This window comes from Vanellus vanellus (genome assembly GCF_965231255.1).
Source record: "Vanellus vanellus genome assembly, chromosome: 1".
Taxonomy (NCBI): domain Eukaryota; kingdom Metazoa; phylum Chordata; class Aves; order Charadriiformes; family Charadriidae; genus Vanellus; species Vanellus vanellus.
The window spans coordinates 72,818,595-72,840,441 of NC_138905.1; the positions used below are offsets into that span (position 1 = coordinate 72,818,595).

The 21,847-nt window shown below is 36.6% G+C and overlaps 1 protein-coding gene across 1 annotated transcript in view; it reads left to right on the forward strand.

The window, feature by feature from the left end:
* LOC309684146 (pleckstrin homology domain-containing family A member 5-like) overlaps positions 1-21,847 on the forward strand; it is a 70,610-nt gene that overhangs the window by 17,878 nt on the left and 30,885 nt on the right. The window contains exons 6-10 of the mRNA XM_082498173.1: positions 7,270-7,737; positions 12,490-12,958; positions 14,423-14,506; positions 17,200-17,319; positions 18,006-18,059. Of these exons, the coding sequence (XP_082354299.1) occupies positions 7,270-7,737; positions 12,490-12,958; positions 14,423-14,506; positions 17,200-17,319; positions 18,006-18,059 (1,195 nt within the window). The remainder of the gene's footprint in view (positions 1-7,269; positions 7,738-12,489; positions 12,959-14,422; positions 14,507-17,199; positions 17,320-18,005; positions 18,060-21,847) is intronic.

Genomic DNA, 21,847 nt, shown 5'->3' on the forward strand with positions numbered 1-21,847 from the left:
TAAATTAAACAGTTATACCTATGGGCAACCCTTGGGGAGCTATTCTTGTTCGTCATTAAGCTGTCATCAAATTTATACTTACCTGATCTGGAGCCTTATCGTTTGTGTATCCACGTGTTGACAATGAAAAGCAAGTTATCGCTGGAAGCCTTGTCTTCTCAGAAACTGAATATTGTCTGCTGCTGTTCATCCAGTAAGAATTGTTTTCTCTTTGACTATGGTCCCTTGGGTCAGCTCCATGGCATCTATAATGGAAACCTCATCAACTGAAAATTTAAAAGCTCCTCGTTATTGATGACACAGAAATTATTTATTGCTAATGGCTGCTGTCACTTGATCTATTCTGCACTCCGTTAGTTCCTGCTACACTAGAGCTAAATGAATGGTAGCAATGCTGAGAATTTTTAAGCTAAAAAAAAAAAAAAAGTGAAAAATCACGTAGACACAGGTACCAGAGAAGGAAAAGGTACAATTGTTTTAGAAGAGTAAGCACATTAAACTTGTTGTCAAAATACAAGTAATCTTTCCAAATTTTGCATTGCTAGTGCAAGTCATTCCTGTTATCCTGTTCCTGACATTTCTGTATCCCGTGTTCCAGTATGGTGCTGGCAGAAGCACGAAATGGAATGCAGAATGATTAGACGCTTTTAACATTAATGTTTTAGTGTTTTGTGAGCTTTTCAGTCAAACATAATGAAACTTTTACTTACAGCAACCTACAGGACATTCAGAAGGATAACAGTAAACTAGGAACACTTTTAAATTTGTACCTGTGCAACTTTTTAGTGACTAATCTTAAACAAAAGGTTGAAAACTTAGCTTTCATCTATAAGATGCTTTAAATATGTAGGTAGCATATGAAGTATTTCATCATCTGCACTGCACAGCATAGTGAAATGGCTTAAGAGAAAAATATGTTTTTCTCTATACTTTGAAAATTAGCACAGGTGCTTCAAGCTCTCAGGTGTCATGAGTGCTTTTCTCAAAATTGCTGAAAATAAAATATTTCAGCTTATAGAAAGGAGGAGTGGTAGGTCCAATTACCACAATGAAATTTGATCTGATTATGTATGATATCATATTATATATGAAGATGGTTATGTTCTTTGTCTCCTGTAACCTTCTTCATGTTTGGGAACAGTAGGTGTTACAGGTAAAGGATGAGCAGAGTGAGACTGAGCATAAGCAAGTAGATACTTAATAGCATTTTCACTGTTTACTTTCTCCATTCAGAGCTTTTAAGAGATTGCTTTTGAAAGAATGAAGTTACCTTGACAAAATAAAATATCTCACTTCGCTTTGTGAATAATAAACTTAATCTGAAAAATCAGGTTTGGTTCACATTGTAAGTGTATTGCAGATACCTGTGGTAGCTTACAGTTATAAAAATGGTTAAACCAAATCAGACCCACTTAACTTCGAACAAAAATCATGTATTGATTGTGTAAGCACTTTGTAAGGGGAATAATACTGAAGTGGGTCATTCTGAATCTTTTTTGAACCCGCGAAATTACCTTCGTTTAGTATTTGCAATACTGTGAAGATTGAACATTTAAAACATTTTCTACTACCAAGATGTAGTATTAAAAAATTAATGTGAAAAGAGTGTATCTCCATCTGACAGAGCCTCCTTCATGTCGTCTTCATAGTCTCTCCCGTAATAGTCAATGCTCTATAGAAGATACTTAGTAAACTTACTTATATAGACAGATGTTAAATTATTTGTGACATTTCTTTTAACATAAGAAGCAACCTAAAATCTTAATGGAAATATCCACCCTTTTGTGCAGTTCACTAATACAGCTGTGGAGTCGCGTTTGCTGCCTCAGAGCCTAGCCAGATGCCAGGGTGAGCTCACGACGCACCCGGCGCAGCCATAAGGCCAATCCTCCTTCCAGGCTGCAATGCCACAGCTGCTTTAGCAAGACAGATGTGCAGTCCGCTGCCGTGAAGGGTGTTCTAAGCCTCCCGAAATGCTTGGCCGTGCGCTTCTACCCGCTTCGTTCAGCCACAGTGCCTGTTCCGACACCAATGTCTGCCTGTTTCGGGTGTTTGGCAGCGGGCAGGCAAACGGTGGGGATTCCCAATACAGCTGAGCTTATCTAACATTTTCCATCTAGCTATACGTGCCCCTGCAACCTGCCTTGCGTTGCTTCCGGTCCTTATCTTACTCCTTGGTGAATCAGTGGAGGACACTGAAAGAGCAGAAGAGTACTCAGCAGCAAAATCAGTAGTTTTCTGCCCGGATATCACGGGCAGAACAGGCTTGCCAACAGCCAAAACAAGTGTCAGAAAAGCAAAAAGAAAAGCCACTTACGTAACACCATCTTGTTGTTTTAATTCAGGCAAAAAACATTAGAACAAAACAGAAGTAGATGTGACCTCTTTGAAAAATTTGTTAGTAGTCTTGAAATAATTACTTGAGAGAAAATACATTTCAAGACTAGTGAAGGCTCAAAGACTTTCATGTCTGTTAGCTATAATAAGGAAGAAAATCCTTCAGACATCTGTTTCTAAAGAATCCATCTTTTGGCTATTAAACCAGTTCTTAAAATGAACCATGTAGCAGGATATGATCTTACCCAGAAAAAATACTGTTTCTTCCCTCTAAAAATCTGTTAAGTATTAAGTATTGTGTTACCTCATCTCTGAGTAGCCTTAAGTTTGGCATGCAGATAGCACTGAGCGTAAACGATTTTGGTTAGTCAAATTCAGCCAGTGCCTTTGTTTCTCAGTTCTGTTTTTTCTAGAGGTTCTAACATTGTACTGAATACAGTTTTCTAACAGACTAGATACTTAGGATACAATAGCTAGAGTTATTAAGAACTTAACTTCCTTAAATATTTATGCCGGCTGATGTTGAGCCATTCTTAAGTGCTTGTTAACATAAATTGCCCAATAAGTCAGAGTTTTTACAGTATAGTTCTTTAAATCTAGAAGTCATGGTACTTCACTGCTTATAGGACTCTAGAAATCCAAACCCAACAGTCCGTTAAATTGAATTTTTCAGCTTTAAATAATTTCAGAGCTACAATCTGCATCTTTATTTTTCTGAAGATGTGACTTCCTTGGACAGAAAAAAGATAAAAGGAATATTTAAAACATTAAGTTGGGGGCGGTTGCCCAGTTTTCCATAAAATATTCTTACTTTCAACATAGTTACCCGCATAATACAAAATTGAGATACCGAGGTGAGAAAATAAAAATGTAACCATTTATTTTAGAACTGATTTGCAGGTACAGCAGGAAAACTCCTTTCTGACGTATTACCGCAGGGAGGGACAGATATTATTTGGTCTTATTGACTTAAATGTAATTACTTCTTTGTAAACATTTTTGTTTTAATTTTACCTAGATAGTAAATTCAAGTTTAGTAATTTACTGAGAGACCTATCAAAATAATTAAACACATATATGTCTAGTCAGTGAGGAACTGTTTGAGCTCACGACTTAAAATATGATCTCAAACAACCTCTCTGGATTACCAGAATGTCTTACTCATTCCATGTTGTGTCACTGCAGACCACAATTAAGTTGTATCTATGAGTACTGATTGCTTGCATACTTGGGTTTGTAGATCCTAGTATCCACCAACATACTGATTTATCATTTTTACCCTAAATGCTGATTTCTCTATTCTAACATATTTAAGAGCATCATTTTTCCATCCCTTCACTGTCAGCTGTGTGTGCTAGGGCTTTTGTTTCTTCTGAGTGATGCAGCATGTACTAAGAAAAGATTTCTTTTTTTCTCCTCCTAGTGTAGTTACTTTCCCTGAACAGCATAAGCTAAGCTGCCAAAAAAGCACTTGTTAGCATAGCGACATCCACAGTGGGGGTTTACTGACGTCACCATGTTTGGAAAAGATGGCTTTTTCTTTTCAAATGCCTCTGCCTGGCTTTGTTAAATCACAGTCCTTACATCCGTCTGATACTTAATTACGTGCCCCGCACCCAACCCTTTCAGAATTATTTATTTATATAAAACAGAAGAAAATAGTACTTTTCCTGCATTACTTTGCCATATATATTATTCCTGTTTGGTTGTAGAAATCTATAAATTGCATTCAGTATATGCTGAAAGACGTGTTTAATGCATGTTCTCTTTGTCTTTTCCCTCTCCCATCCTCAGAATACCCTTCAAGTCTTGTTGAATATCTCTTTGAGAACCAGATATAAATACTGAGCCAAACATAAAAATGCATTTGTTTCTTACATTTACCTATTAGTTTCTGATAATTCTTTCCCATTTGGATCCTCCGCTGTGGAAAGAGATCTCTCGCTCACACTGAGTTGACTAATTTGATGCACAAAGTTAAAGGAGGGCCCAGAAGTCTATTTGAATGTCAGTCATTCAGCCTCTACACCATCGCCAAGAATGTCAAATATAAATGCTTGGCTCTGGTGCGTATAACCATAGTAACAAGCGATGCAGCTTAGAGATTGCACGGAAAAACAATTCTGTCATTTTGGGCTTTGTTATTTTTTAATTAAGATCTACAGTGGAAAGTAGTACGATAGTGGAAATCGAATGCTGTGCCAAGTCTTGACTTTGCCACTGATCTGATGAATGTCCTTAGAGATGCCACTCTCCCTCTGCACCACAGATTTTCCAGCTGTAAAATGGCAACTGCTTCTCTGCTGTAAAGCACCTTGAGAAAGATTTACATAAAGTGCTACATAAGGGGGTACAGTTGAGGCATGTTGCATATATTAATTCCTGTGTTTAGGATTATTTGCAAGGTAGTCCTTACATTTATTTGTAAACTCTTGAGCGCTGTCTGAAAGTTGAAATTTTAACATCCTTTTTTGACTTGATAGTTGTGGGAAATGGAGTTCTTCATTCCCTTTCCTGTTTGGGGAATTCCTTTAGTTTGTGAGAGAACACTGGTAGAACACAGTTTTGAGGTGGGAGAGAGAAGGTGGTCTAGTTTTTTTCCAGAAACTTGAGAAGGGACCTAGGCAGAAATGTTTTGTCTTGGGAACAGTATAAAGTCTTGGGGGAAAAAAATAAAAAGAAAACACCTCACTTTTACATTGCAGTAGGAGATTCGCATGGCATTTCTTTGCTGATACTTGGAAATTATAGAAAAGATGACGCAGGTATAGCAGTTCCACCACATGTATCCTCCCACACAAAAGTCTACATAAAAACTGGTTCTACATTGAGATTTTTTTCTCTAAAAGTTATGGTTGGCAGAAATATTACCCTCTCCTTTCTGCTAGCAGAAAATATCAGATGTATCTAACCTCTGCATTTAATAGTGATGTATGAGGAAAAAACCACTGTGTTTAAAAATAGTGCTGATGCATATAGTCAAAGAGGTGTTTATGTTAAATTATTGGTATGAATGTTTCCATTTGCAATATGTTTGACGTATGTGTACGCTTTCAAATCATCAGCTTGGGACTAATCACTGAAAGAAAAGGATTCTTTTGAGATACTTATATTAATAGAGTGAATTTAGGAGGACTTCTATAACACTGTTGGGTCAAGCAGAGACTGGGATCATCACAACTATGTCAGGAAGAGGCATGCGGGGGAAAAATCGCAGCCCTTGTTATCATGCAAAGTGCATAAGCATTTCATTCTGACCCATGTACAGTACACAGGGGACATTGACGTCTTGCTGTTTCTGACTGATACGTTTGAAATGGTGTACGTGTCAAGGCAGGAGTGTCTTGATTCCTTTCACGTCATGGAGAATTCATAGCAAAAGTAGGCTGGTAATGGGAGGTGCATTTAAAATTGTGTCAAATATTATTAGCAGTGGGTAGTATTTTTATAAGGTCCTTACAGTTTTCAGTTCTTTATGTATTTGCTGGGGTTCTGTCCCAAATAGTTGTTGCCCTGTTGGAAATTCATGGCTTGAACAGTCTATTGGGGAAGCGTAGACTTGTTGGACATTTAAGCTTCATGTTAAAGATAGGGTAAGCAAAAATGCTTACGGCCATTTATGTTGTTACTCTACTTGGAACTAGAGCATTTTTCAAAGAAGCAGTCATACTTGTGCTCTTGATCAGTTGTGTATGTGATGGCCTTTTTACACAGAGATTAGGCACTTGAACTGGATACAGTTATAAAGATGCATAATGCATTTGCAAAAAAGATGCAAAACAGTGTGAAAGGTTAATTTGACATCACCTCAAAATAAAGTTTTGTTCTTGGTTTGGTTTTATACAGACATGTAATCTTAAAGAATTATCTCTCTTCCTCTTATTTCCACCTGTACCAAAAAATGTTGATCAAAACATTTTACGTTGTTTGTTTTGTTTTCTAGTAAGCTGAAAAAAAATTGACACTATCTCAGCTGGATGTTCAGTTCATGTCCCAGTATGGGAAAAGATACGGCTTCTTGACATTTTGAAATTTTAAAAAGATAGCTAATAGAACTGCATATATTGAGTACTCGTGTCACTACTGTAAAGCAGTAACTGTTCTAAAAATACCATTATTTTTGTGGTACAGTTCCCTAAGTCAGCAGCTATCTTCCCCCTTAAAATTAGGGAAGCCACAGTTATTTTCCACAAAATGTATGCCAGCCAAAGTGATAACATACCAGAGAAACCTAATTGCTGCCAGTGACCATGAAAAGTTGTTTGCTTTCTTTAAAGGAGCTCATTATATGTTAAATTCAGCAGTATTGTGAATCACGAGCTGGTCAGCAATGTAATCTGCTACCATTTTTAAAGAGGGCTTTAAAAATCATCTGACTTCCAGGCTGTCAACATCTGGAAGTTGTGGTTCTTGGGGAGCCACTGAATAGTTTTACTGTTTGAATGTCCAGTCCTCCAGGAACTAAATATCTGCTTTTTCAGACTCTGGCTTAATTTCCTCTTGTGCGCGTTTTTTCTAGGGGGTAAATTGGAATTTGCCTTAAAAGATTTACCCAATGTTGTAAACACTTTTAAAATAGCAAAGAAATAGAGAAGCATGGAAGAAAACACACTCACACTCCCCAAAGAAAAAAAACCAAACCAACCAACCAAAACCAAAAACCGACTAAAAAAAAAAAACCCAAACAAAACACCACCCCCAAAACAAAACCAAAAACAAACAAACAAAAAACAACAACAACAAAACCAATCTGTCCTTGATTATTGTGAAAATATGTCCTGGGTTTTTCTCTCAAAGACAAGATAAAATATCTTGGCAGGGATTCACTGAAATAACCCTGATAAACACCAATATACTCACTTTTTAATAATTATTATTGTTTTTTAAAGAATGGTTTGTTGCTGTTATAGCTTGTCATATATTCCTTTCCAGAGTAGAGAAGTTAACCACTGAAAATACACCACCTCGAGAGGCAAATAATATTTCAAACCATCGGGTGCTAATTAAGCCAGAGGCACAAAATAACCAGAAAAACAAAGAAGTGAACAGAAATGAGGAGAAGAAAGCTTTGGAAGCCGAAAAATATGGATTCCAGAAAGTTGGGCAAGATAAACCATTAACGAAAATTAACAGTGTAAAGTTAAATCCTTTGGGATCCGAATACAGGACTTTACCCATAACCACGATTCAGGCTGGACACTTCAGACCAGTTCATTTAAATGGATCTGAGAATAAAGCTGTTGGTGTTGTCCTGGCAGACGCTGGAGATGGAGGTCAGCACAATGCAGTTCAGTCACATATGGAGTCTGAACGAGTTATGCAGAGAACTAATTCAATGCTGCAGTTGGAACAGTGGATTAAAATACAAAGAGGAAAAGGGCAAGAAGAGGAAACAAGAGGGTAAGTACTGTGTGGATTTTTTTTATTTTTTTTTTTTTATTTGCTGGGCAATCTAGCAAACAACACTTAGACTTGTGTCCTGGTTAGATTATTTAGGTTTTGGTCTATATTACATAAATATATAAATAACTGTTCTCTGTAAGAAGTGCCTGGATGACTGCTCAGAATAGATTTATTAAAATTTTATTAATAATCACTCAAATGTTAATAAAAGAAAATTAAACTGTATTTATAACTTAATAAAAAAAAATGGCCAGAAAGCCTTTTTGGGTGTTAGAAATTTCTCTATCCTAGGAGAGAGAAGGTGTCATCAAGCATAACAATGCTTTTTCCTCTTAAAATCTGTTCTTGAAATTGCCCTGTCTTTGGCATTTTTGTTCACAAATTCTTGTAATAATATTTTATTTAAAATTCTTCAAAAATATTCCAGGGAGGTTTTTGATTTCAAACAATCTTTAATTGAAGAGAGAGAGAAAAGCTTTACCTAAGACATAGAAATCTAACTTGATGGTTAAAGCCTCTCTTCTCATGAAATTAAACATCTCCTAGTTCTAATATTGAGTTGCAGCGCTTATTCATGAAGCTTTAAAATTGTGTGTGAATGATATTGAATCTTATGCCAATAGCAATTTTTCTGTCTGACAGAAGTTTAGGGACATTGCTTCCAGGCTGGCTTACAGCCAAGCAGCTCCAGCAGTAAAATATAAAAGTTTTTAATATTACATTAGATGGGAAGTAATGGAGATGCTATCACAGGAGATATTTTGAAGAGCTGGAAATGAGGGAGTTTGAGCATAGATGGATGGCAGAGCTGAGCTTGAGATAGAACCAAGTTCAGGAAATGCGTTTTCCACAAATTTCAAAATATGAGGGCTGGGGGCTTTTCAGTTTTTGGAAAAACTTGAAAAAATCACATTAGTTTAACTTACACTTGCCAAAATTGGTTGAACGTTTCCTCATTGCCTTTAGTCCTTCATTAGATATAATTAGGAATTGTTAATGTGTTGTTTCGTGAAGTACTCAACATAAGTAGTTTGATCGAGTTTGAACTTGCAGTACAGAGAGCGACTTGCGCGCTCTGACATTTATTATGCATGCTTGCGTAATGAGAACTGAGAATGCTCTTTGATGCAATTAGATTTTTTAAATCGGACTGTAAAACTTGTGACCAAACAGAAGAAATTTGCGTAGCTGTGCCATTTGTCAGTTGTGAACAAGTATATAAACCCTAACGCTGATTTCATTGTGGGAAACACCAGAGGGAAGTACTGTTGACAATATGTTACTATGATTTTATTCTTGACTGTAGAGGCCACTTGTTGCTTGAAATAAGGGTGACACGGATAGCACAAACGGTATGCTTTCCACTGCAGTCCTACATAAAGGTAGCAAACAGAAAACGAATTGGCCTTGAGCAATCTTTTTTTGCTTTGTGTGGAAGTGGCCTTCAATAGCGATCCAAATTTCTAATGTATAGTGATGTCTTTAGAATGTGGTTTCATTTAAATTTTCAGTTTTATTTTTGTTCAGATAGACAGTTGCTGGCTGGAGGCAGAAGTTTAAGTAGAATTGAAGTTGGTGAATGAGAGTAGAAGGAAACTCCAGTTTACGTTAAAGCTTAAGGTTGGGGTGAGTGGCTAGTAAGGCTGTTTGTAGTAAGACCTGTTCAACTCCTAACTTGAATTTTTGAGAAAAGTAGTCTTCACCTAATGGGGGAAAGTTGCTGACTTTTAAGAAAGATGCTTTCCATTGCATCTGTCCCTCTAATGTGTTAGAGAAATCACAGAGAATCAAACTGAGTATCTCTCGTGTGTCAGACTGAAAAAAAAAATTAGGACTTTAAGAATACTAAAATGTTAACAAACAGGTTCAGTCAAATAACTACTTGTTAAATAGGAGCTGTTAGTGGTCCTCGATGTGGAATGAAAAGGGTTCACTGTAAAACTATGAATTTTTTAGAGGAATGAGCTGACCCCTTAGCTTGATTTCCTGAGAAATTAATGAGAATGGCAGCAAAATTTAATTCTTGAAGCTGTTATCTGCCATTTCCATGGATCTAGACACCTAATTTTGTAAGAGCCACGTGAATAACGACAACTTATGCCTTGAGGAAGACAAACCTGGTTTTAAACAAAATATAAATGTGTTTTTACTAAAACCATTCCCCTTCAGTGTCATTTTATTGAATTAATTTTGCACAAGTCAGTTACAAGTAAATATCTTCCCCAGAAGTGGTTCACGTGAGTGGTCTTTCTCAAATGTGAAAAAATAGAGAAGGGTTGCATGGTACTAAGGGAGGTTTCTTGTTGCTGCTAACCCAGGGTGTGAGCCTCTGTCTCCTCACCTTGCCCTTATGAGCCTCGTGCTAAATAATAAATGCCTGCTGTACACCACCAGGTTTCCCTCTTCGCTCTGCCATCCTTTGCTTGTGAAAGGTCTGTGTTTCGGGCCAGCTGGTATTTGCATTCTTTAGGATGAGGGACTATTCTGAGGTTTTGATCTGCAGGTATTCATAACGTTGCAGAACTAAGCCCCTAAAGGTCTAGCAGCCGAGTCGCTTTCCCAAATAATCCAACTTGGACACCCGAACCGGCACTGCCACCCAACAGTAATCCTAGAGACAACCTCTAAAGATGTCTATAAGGAGAGTCTATAAACTCATGTGGAAGCCTTTTTTTTTTTTTTTTTTTTTTTTTTTTTTGTTTCCCGTGTGGGAACATTTGTAGTGAGCTATTTATGATGACAGTTGCAGAAATATTTTGCAACCTCACAGTGTACATGACTGCTTGCCTGGCTGCAGCAGTCTCCCCTTGTGTGCGAGGCAGCCGTCAGCTGCCGTACTGTCTCGAGTTGTTTTTTGGATTTGATTAGAGTGACATTTTTGCAAGTCCCAACAGGACATTGGCGAATCTGTTTTGATTTTATCAAATGATGTAAAACAAGGCTTAGTATTGAGGTGGTTGGGCTCTTTACAGTTTTCATGGTTTACCAGTAGAAAATGGATATGTTGTCTTCCCAAATGTTCTAGAATTGCATGCAGACTTTAAATGGCCATTTTTACATATTAAGAGCTTCAGGCAGCTTTTCTTCAAGTTGTCCAGGAAATTTAAAGGAGCCAACAGGATCACAGTGCCCATTTAAGTAGTAAAATGGGAGAGGAGCTTCAGTGAAAATATCAGGCTTTGTCGTACCTGTTTGTGAATAGCTAAAATAATATTTTGAAAGTTTGAAACTGAACCCAGAAGTGTCTTGGTTGTTTGGGTTTTTTAATACGGAGATGGAGAGGAGCCTTTACCATTAATGATATGTTATATGAAGAAATTTAGAGATATTTAAGCAGATTTTGCAGCAACAGGGTAGGACTTAGAATCCCTATCCCTTTTTTGTAATTTTTTTTTTTTTTTTTTTTTGGTGAGAATGGAAAACTGTTCAGTCTATGAAATGGAGATACTACTTCATTAATTCTTGGAAAGCTTGAGAAACTGCAGCAGATTTTGTATGTAAAGCTCTTTATAGCAGTTTTCATCTCCAAAATGTTACAGGTCATCATAAATACTCAGCTTAAATATTTTCGGTGAAAAGTGGGGTTTGCCATCATCAATTTCCGTGATAGTTATTTCATAAGGATCTAACATACGTAATGCTGGTTTACCTTGCCATTTGCCCTGCACCATTTCTGTAATCTTTTTGTGGCACTGAAGTCATTCAAACCGTTTTCAGATTCTGGTGCCTCGTAGTTGCAGGGTTTCAGTTTGAATTAGTCTAACTGGGGTGTATCTAGAAGATGCTGCCCTCTGATGGCTGAATCATGACCAATTTGATATCAGTTTTGTTGTCTCCAGTAAGCATCTATCATAGAAGTGATCAGTAGCAAAAGGCTTTAAGAGGTCCTCATCTGAATTTTAGATGAGGGTTGAATGAATCAATGTTTATGACCTAGATTTTGTCCTCTGAAAAAAAAGAGAAAAAAAAAAAAAAAAAAAAAAAAACAAAAAAAAAAAAACAAGAAATGCTTTGTCATACTTAGGCATGCATTGATACTCACTATGGGAAATTTTGCATTTCAACTAATGCTGAAAGTTGCTAAATAACTGCAGCACTCCAGAATTTTAATGTGGCAACAAATTAAAGAATAAGCCTCTGAATTCACATCTGAGTTGAAAAGCCATAAAATATTGTTATCAGGCAAAGAAACGTTTCCGCTATTTGTTTTACTTGAATAGCTGATATGGAATGGCTTGTCATTGACAACTGCAAAATATAATTTCATTATACAAATATTGCTATTTTTCCATGGTCTGCGGTTAAAAAATCGTATTTTTTTTATGTCCATAGTAATTGCTCAAGATTTTCTTAAGGGAAACAATATGAGATTTTTTTCACTTTTGAAAAAGAGAACATTTAAGATGGGCTTATATGGAAATGGTATAGAACTTCTAAGCTTTCAAAATTTTGACCTATCCAGCACATAGACAAGTTACAAGATTTGATATAAAACTGAGATGACTAGACTGTTAAACTGGTAAAAAGATGAAATGTGAATTAAATAGTCAAGTAGTTAATCAGAGAGGGGATCACCTGAGTTTTGGCTGCTACAGTGTATTCAATCAGTATTGTTGAGTCTTTAATGGTTGTCTTGATTTTCTTGCATATTTTTAAAATGATGCAGTATTAATAAAAAAGTAAGAGTTAGTGAGATAAACCTAACCTTAATATTAATGCTCTTCACTAATAAAAAAAAATTTGTTTCAGCATAATTTCCTATCAGACGTTACCAAGAAACATGCCAAGCCATCGACCTCAAGTTTTACCCCGGTACCCAGAAGGCTACAGAACGTTGCCAAGAAACAGCAAAGCACGGCCAGAGAGCCTCTGCAGCGTAACACCGTCGGCTTATGATAGAGCCATAGGGCCAGTAACAGCCGAAGAAAAACGGAGATCAATGCGTGATGACACAATGTGGCAGCTCTATGAATGGCAGCAACGTCAGTTTTACAATAAGCAAACAACTCTTACTAGACACAGTACTTTAAGTAGCCCAAAAACTATGATTAATATTTCTGATCAGACGATGCATTCGATTCCCACCTCACCTTCTCATGGTTCGATTGCTGGTTTCCAAGGATATTCCCCACAGCGGACCTACAGATCAGAAGTGTCTTCACCAGTGCAAAGGGGAGATGTAACTATTGATCGCAGACACAGGACGCATCACACTAAGGTAAAGTACTTATTTTAATAGTTAAAAATCTTACAAAAAAACATTTAAAAATCTAAAGGCTGTAAAAAGGTATTTTTCTAATACTCTAGGTGAAAACTTGTTGTTCTAATATTACTGTCCATAATATTAGATTTCTCTAAAGGAAAAAAAAGGAGTCAACTGGGAAATTATTCAGATTGTTGTACGTACCAACATCTTTCTCCCTTCTAGCCTTTTTAGCTGGAACTCTAAGAGGACTGAAAATACCAGATTTCTTTCCACGTGCTGTTTTCTCTTCTTTGGTCACGAGTTTGGCTGCCTTGCATTCCAGCAGAACGCTGAGTGTAGTAGTTTCTTTTGATGCCTTTGAGTTATCCCTAAAGAAGATCAGAGTCTATTTGCACACAACCTTTGCACCTGACTAGCGTAACTATGCTAGTCTTCATCAGTGAGAGACAAAGAATTATCTGGCTGCCATATGTGGCTCTGCTATATCCATCGTGCTTGTCTTACGCATATTTTTAATAGATTTTTTAATAGATTGGGCATTATATAAAGATTATTCTTTAAGTTGAATGTAAAACTGTAAAATGTCTTCATAAAATGCTTCTGAACCTTTTTGCTGAATCTTTATCTCAGGTGTCCTGAGATAAAGAGGTGTCTCTTGATGCTGGAAAAAAAAAAATTTAACTGCATCTTAAAGCAGTTTAAACATATTACAGTTGTTTACTAAGTCTTATTTTTGCAAAGCTCTTAGGTCCTTATCAACAAAGAAGTCATTTTGTTTTGATATCCTTTGTCTCAACTGAACTGGAAATTTAGTAATCAGTGCTTCTCACAAATCCAAGAAGTACCACTAGGGTCAGTACTGCAGAGCTTCTGCTTGCTTCTCCTTTCAGCCATGTTTTGCTTTCTCTTTTTTTTTTCCTTGTGGAACATTTTATGCTAGTATTTAATCTCATATTTAGAATCTTTTAATCAAGATTCTTATTTACCTTCATTTTTTCATGCAATTTGGTTTGTCGTTTTTTTAGTTGCACAACTAGTTTTTTCCATTAACTTGGAAACACAAACCTGTTTTTAAGAGCTGGGTAATTAGAAGGCCGTTTGAAATCAGTAGGATAAATGTAATATTTAAGCTCCATCTATGTAGAGATCTTAGGTTTCTAAACAGCTTTCAGCAATGAATGAAAAATTAAAATTGTTGTTGTTTACATGGGCTATGATTAGGGCAACAGCTGTGAGGGAGGACTGTTAATTAAATGAACGATGAAGGCTGGGTTATTTCCAGAACTTAGATGTAGCCTACTCAAGTGTCCTAGATGGTGGATCAGCAGGGAACACGAGTGGCCAAAGCTGGGACAAATCATAGCAAATTCGTCATAAGCGTGAACTTGGCTAGACTTTTTTTTTTTTTTGGCATTTAGTAGTTGTTGAGTCTTTAGATAACTATGGATCACACTGTACTATTTTGTTTTTGTACAGCATGTCTTTGTGCCTGACAGAAGGTCAATGCCAGCAGGTCTGAGTTTACAGCCTGTTACTCCTCAGAGCCTCCAAGGCAAAACAGTGAGTTGGATTTTTATTTGGTACACAAGTTTGTCCTTAAAAGTAATTCTTTAAGTGTGAAGAGGCAGCACTGAAATCTTATTCTATTCAAAGCTTGCATTAAATGTAGCCTTTATTTTAATTATCGGGGATTTTTAAAGAAAATAAAGTAGTACTCTGTGGTTACACTGAATTCTGAGAATATTGCGTAGCTGCTGACTCCAGAATGTCTTGGAGAAATACAGATTTTATTTTTTTTTTAATCATCTTCATACATTGCAGAAATTCCTGGGACAGGGTAAAATAAATCACAGAACACTTATTTCTCCAATAAGTATTTAGAAAATCACGGTAATAAATTTTAGCTTTTTTGGAAATCTTAAGGATACTAAAACCTCATTTGGTAAAATGATGTCCTTTCTGACATCTCCCGTTTTTCTGAGATAGAGTTGAAAGTCTCTTTGAAGGTGTTTCATCAACATGGTGAATACTGTCCACCTTCCTAATTGAAACATGACTTTTAGCCAAAAGCTAAGAAATTGTCCCAAATTTACTGATTTTCTTTAGCAGTTTTTGTCTCCTTTCCATAATCTTTCTTTGTCCATCTGAAATTACTGTTTGAGACAGGTATGAATTGAGAGTAGATTTTGAATCGTACTGTGAGCATCAGCTAGCTCCCCAGTCAATCCTTCCACTGCCTCGACCCCTGTTTCTTGCACTTCCCAGCACGAATCCCTGGCACCTTCAGCATCTTACGGGTTGGCCTTTGGCAGCTGGCGCCTCATCTCTGCGCCTTGTCTTCTGCAGATGTTTCTTTGGGTTCATGGCCCCATCAGCTCTCCTGGGCTCTGCTGCAGGAGCTGGGCCTATGAGTGGGGTAGGGGGCAAGGAGGTCCAAGCTTCTGCCTGTAGAAACCAGAAGTCCTCCCCACAGCACATTCGTTGCAGGGAGCAGAGGAGAAAACCTGTAGGTAGCTCTTTAAACAAAATTCTGTGTTGTGGTTGTTGTAAGAGTCCCGAGAGCTGTATCAAAACCACAGCACTTACAGCAATGTCAAAAGTGTTTGCAACATCACGAATGTTTAGAGAGAAGCAGGAATTACTCTTCAATGGGTTTCTCTATGGAAAAAAGTTTGCTTGCAAACATTGGATTGAAGTACTGTTAAATAGTTTATTCCTGATGCACTAAAATTCGGCTTTTGCAGAACATACCGAGAAGAATTTTGGTCTTGAAAAAATGATTCACTGTTCCTTTTGTTTCAAGATGCTACGTTCAATTCTCTTATTTCCAAAAATCAGTTTTCTTGTGCTTTGAAATGATGTTAATTTTCAGAGTGAAAGCATTGGCACTGATTTTTGGAGAGAACTTGAAAATGTCTTGTGTAACAGTCTAGGTTTTTACGCTTACTTTCTGAAATTAAGTATTTTAAATGCAGGTATTGAAAGACTACTATAAGAGGAAGATTGGCCATTAGACAATTTGGCTTTGATGTTGGTTTTCCCTCAAAGCAAATGGTTTTGACAACTGAAGCTATGTGGAAATCCCTTGCTCCCTCTTGTGGGCTACTTTGGTACGAGCTCAAAACCGTGCCAGTGCCACACTTATTCTGAGATTTTTCTTCTTTATTCTAAGAAACTGGTATTCGTTTTTCAGTAATTTAATCTTTGGTTCTCTGGAGCTTTTTTTCTTTACTTCTTTGCTTTGGGAAAATCTGTGACTGGGAGAGAGCAAGTGGGGTTTTAGGCGCTTTTTTTTGTGTGTTTGGGTTTGGTGGGGTTTTTTAACTCACAGAACTTGTGAGAAAATCAAAATGCTAGATAATATTTAACCTCTTATAACATTGACTTCTGGAGAAGTGTAAGAAACAGAAGCAAAAAGGAACATAACAAAAATACTTGTGATGTGAAGTGTTTTGTTTTCTTTGAACTATTGCTAATAGTAGTGGTTCCCAGGAATGGTTCAGGCAGAGTTTCCCAAACTGACCTGTGTGGCATTACCTGATAAATACCCATTTGAGTGTGACTGTATTTCTGTTCTATATTTATAGTCTTGGGTTTTAAACACTATTCTTCATCCCTTCCTAAGGCTGTATTTTACATCTTAGTCATGAAAGTAAAGCAATAAATTAACTGGTAGCCTCGGACCTGTGGGAAGTGGGACAGAAAAATATTTTTGTCATGCTTGTGCAGTTTTATTTTGTGAAAGATGATTGTTTCTGATGTAGGTCAGTTATCGTGGTTTGTTGGGTTTTTTACTCTGAATTTTGATGTGTATATTTGAAGAATTATTTTAGAAACTAAATTTTCTTGAGGGATTTTTTTTTTATTCTTTCACAAAGCTCAAATGGCTGTCCATGTACAGATAATGATGGGCTGGAATTATGTCCCCCTTCACTTAAATCACTTGATATGCATGTCAGAGAAAGTTTGGGGGCTGTAGACTTTCTTTCTCCTGCAATGTCCTCACCTTTTTGTCCTTTATACAGAATGTTACAATATTACAGCATTATGAATAGTTAAAAATAGTTAAAAATTAACCTTTCGTTATGTATTTGAAAGCAGTCAATTTGGGAAAAATGGTGTATCTTTTGTTGTATCACTATAGAAAGTTTTTGTAAGAAAGAAATAAGGGTTCTTAGCATTAATTAAGTGTTGTTTAGGATACCAATTAACCTTTTTTCTACTCTTCGGCTTCTCACACTGCACTCCTTCAGCCAGAGGAGCTCACGCTGCTGCTAATAAAGCTGAGACGGCAGCAAGCTGAACTGAGTAGTATCCGGGAACACACACTAGCACAGCTCATGCAACTAAAACTTGAGGCCAGCAGCCCAAAGGTCAGCTATAAAGCAATGTGTGTCATGTACCATTCTCACTAACCTGTAGTCATTCATTAATCAAAATTTGCATTGTACCATTAGTGCAATATTCTCTGACTACTATGGGAGTAGAATAGAGTAACCTTTGTTCTTTGTGTATGTCATGTTCTGCTATTAACCCTTTGAGGCTTTACTCATAGCTGTTTGATATTAGCTGAGTCAAAGTTACATAGGAATATTTTAAAATATATTATAGTTAAGTTTAAAGTTAAAGTTTTTTAGCCTATTGGTGTTATAAACAAAATTAGTAGTGATAGATCATGAGATTAATTTATTGTTTATACTGCCTCATATCAGATACAGTCTTATTTGTAATCTATGTACGAAAATCAGGGCATGTTTAAAACACAGATTTATCAAAGGGTTTATAGTTATCTGTGTAGTAGACGTTTACGTGAGCTTACTTTATTTTATATGTTAAATGTAATGCAGTAGTTGGTGGTCTGATTCGTGGCAAAATTTCATCGCTTCTGTTTTGGGATCAAAACTAGTTAATAGTTCACCAAAAAAAAGCATATAAAAGCAGCATTATACTTCTACATAAAACAGAAAGATCACTGTCTAGTTTACATCTTTTAAAGCTTTTTTCATGCATCCTGCACCTTCTGTCCCTTTCCTTTTTCCCCCTGACTGCTGCCTGCTAGAATGAGATTCTCTCACATCACCTTCAAAGGAATGCCATATATTTGGATCATCAGGTGGGATTTGCAATTTTCTTATGTGTTTACATTTCTTAATGCCTTTTGCCTGCTTCTATCAAGCTGGAAATATTTGGGGAGAAGGATTTTCAGTGCTTTTTATGAAGTTGGATATTTAATACACAACCTTTTTAAGTAACGTAGAATATCTTAATCTATTACAAATTTGACATGTAATGGAAAAAAGGCAACTCAGTTTAAAATTTGTCAGAATACAGTAGCCACTTGGCAATTAATTTTTTCTGTTTTTCATTTCCTTCTTATATTAACACTAACGGTAGCATTTTACCATCTTTAACCAAAGTTGTAATATATTTCCAAGCTCATATGACACACATGCAATTTATAGAAAATAAGTACTTTCAATAATTTTAGTTTTCCAAACTAAGAAGAACTACATGTTTCTACAGGACATTAAATGAAAGGGAGGTCAAACATGAAAAAATGTTTTAAACAAATCATAGCATGGCTTGTTACTTTTTCTCCTTCGTCTCAGTTATTTCTTAAAGATTTAAGTAATCATAAGATTTTACTTCTTTACAACTTCTGATAACTTATGGAGTGAGGGTACAATTCTGTCTTCACTAACATAATTGGCTGCCAAGTGAAGAATTGTGTTATCATATACCTCTTTTTGCGGCTTTGTTCTATAATCAAATGGAACTTCTGTACAAGTTGTGTGAGCATTTTTTAAATGGGGAATTTTTGCTAGCACTTATAAAAGACAGTCATAAGTGCCTAGAAGAAATAGAAGCAACTAGGTGTCTGTTAGTTAAAATTATAAAAATTGCTAGAGCTTTCTGTTTTTCTAATATTCTTACTTCTAATGAAATTTTTCAGCCTTACACTCAAAACCAACTGTTCTTAGAACTTTTATGTCTTACACGTTCCTGTGATAGGATTTCAGTGAATTACTAAAAACCACACATGGTGGTGTGCGCACACACACACACGTGCCCAGGCTTGGTTCACCCAGTGACTTTATTTTCCTATTATCATTTGGGAAGCAAGGTGTGAAGTGTGACCAATTCAGTTAGGTGGTAATGCATTTCTAAACATCTCTGTCTTGTCATGAGGGGCTGCAGGAGGTCCAAAACAGTAGGGAAAAACTGCTTGCTAAATTAGGCCAAAATATTTCATCCAACTCAAATATTTCCAGTTTATAATGTTTTGGAATAAGGGAATAATTCTGTCTTCAACAATGTAATTCATTGCCAAGAAAGGACAACTCTCTATGTGCACTGTAAAACTACGTCCCATGCTGTTGCTTGATTAGCCAAGCGTGTCAGTATACCAGAGAAGGATTAAACAGTGAGAATTGCCTATATATAACATGCAAAGTGGTAAAAAGGATTTCCTTTTTACTTGCATCAGATAAAATTTAGAAATGTAATATGATGTGATAAACATTAATTTAGGGAAGTGTCTAAATCTTATAAATGTGCCATCTCTACCAGAGATGCAAGAAATCACCGCACTTCTTACAGAAAGAAATCATTATCAAGTCTAAAATATATTACCTTAATCACAAAATCATGGAAGAGCAGGATGGAATACTTGTCCTAGTTTCTAATAAGTTTTTCTTTTCTTTCCCTTGTTTTAACATAATACTGCCACCTACCTGTATTAAAAAAAAAATCCCCCGACAGTCTTTTTGCTTTGAGTACCACTGCTTCTAGGGGTGGTATCTCATCTATATCTTTTTCTGATTCTGTCCATTATCAGTTTTCCTTTATGTTGGGAATAAAAGAATCAAAGTTTCTTTTAATCTAATTGAGGCCTTTCCTCCTCGTTATCCGCATCTGTAACCAGCTTCCATAATCACTTGTCCTCTTTGAATTTTATATGTCCAGTGTACTTAAATTAGGTATTTCCACTCATGCTTAATCTCTGAAAATAGTGTCAAAACCTGCTTTGCCTACAGCATGTGGTGGAACTCCAATCCTGTTATCTTCAACTGTCACCTTTTTGGTCACAAAGAATTCAGTACCATACATAACAATAATTTTGTTATGTAATAGTTTGTACCGAGGTTGCACAGATGAATTTTCAGGCAGACTAAAGTTCATATGTAGGGAGGGTGACTTTTATGCTGTTGCAGTAAGTTGTTGTCTACTGGCTGGGTGGCTTTCTTATCAAGACTCAAGAATATCCCATAGCTTTTTTTACATCTGGCTTCTTTTTTGTACTGCTGTTTCCTTTTGAGATGCTTAGAAATTCGTATGTTACACTTTTGATGGTTTCGTATTATGCTTTCAGAATTTTTGTTGTTGTTGTTGGAGTTCAGAGATAGAGAAAAAATGATTGAAGAGACCGATGTGCATATATCCTGCCATATAATTTCTTTTATGTCTTATGGACAAAAGAATGATTGTCAGGCGTCCTTTTTTTTTTTTTTTTTTAAAGTGAGGTTGTGAACCACTCTGCTGGCTCAAGGTTCATAGAGAAGTGGGAGAGAGACTCATTTTCCTTTTAAGAAGTAGTCGTTTGGACATAGCTAGCAACCCTAGGCAATGATGGTTTGTTTGCCAACGTGGGACATGCCGTGAGGGTACATATAATCTGAGTCTTCTGCATTATCAGATTTTAAGGGATGACTTACTGTGTATTACTAAATCCAAGCCAGCAATCTCCTTAATGTGTGTGTAATGACAAAAACAGTAACGAAAAGTTGGAACATAGAGGAGTTTTTTCAAATAAAAGCTAGACATGCTTTTTTTTTTTTTTCTGCTTTGTAAATAAAGCCAAGGCAGGAGGTCCCACTTGAATCTTTCTGTTCCTACAGAGAATTCCAGCAAACCAGTCTTTTAGTACGCTTCTTAATTTTGTGTTGATAGTAAAACTTTTCTTTGGCTGAAAACTCCTTTTCTACTGAGCTCAAGCTATCTATGTAAAACTCTCCATGCGTGTTGTTATACTGACAACCTGTCACGTCCCAGGTTGGTTTGTCACAGTAGAAGCTCTACTAAATTTCATTTAGTCTTTTTTTTTTTTCCCCCTGCTTTTTGAAATGGCTATTTATGTAAATAGTTTAGGTGTTAAGTTGTTCATATATTTCTGCTGGTACTTTAATTTTTAGTTTCTTTCAGTTTTCAGAGGGTGCATAAAAATAAACAGAACTTGAACAAGAAGTTGTCAAATACAGGAGTGAAGGTCCCACAGCCAACGTCCATACTGCCTTGGTGTTTTGTTTCTGTTTTCTCCTCTTCACCACTCTTTCTGAGATGCTGAAGGTGGTTCTGGGAAAAGGTAGTAAATCAAGGGAGGCTGGAATAGTACAAGGGGGTTTGGATAGAGCTGACAGGTATCCTGTATTATATCTGATATCTTGCGTTTTGGCCTAAAATTCTATTTCCTACATTAACAGCATACAGGATACTACTCTTACTTGTATTTTTTGGGTTATGTGGAAAAGGTAGAGTGAGCTGACCCAGCTACTACTGTTGTTCTTTCTGTTGATGCGTTTTTTTTCCTCTTCTGTCCCCAGAAGAAGAAGGGAGGCTCAAGGACAGGGGCTTTGTAGGTGAAAAAAAAGACTGTGCTGTAAAGCATTTTTACAGCATTGCTGTAAAAAGAAGGCAGGAAGGAAAAGTACTTTTTCCTTCTTTTTTGGGACAGAAGATTAAAGAGCAGAGAAAAGGTGGGAGAAAAGCTTGGTCAGGTCCTATTGCCACTGCTTTTACCTTCAGGAAGTTTGAGAGGAAATGGATGAAACTGCCAATCTGAGCTCAGTCTTTTGTCACCCATAACATATGGTCTTATCTCCTCAGTGAGGTCAGCTGTCCTGG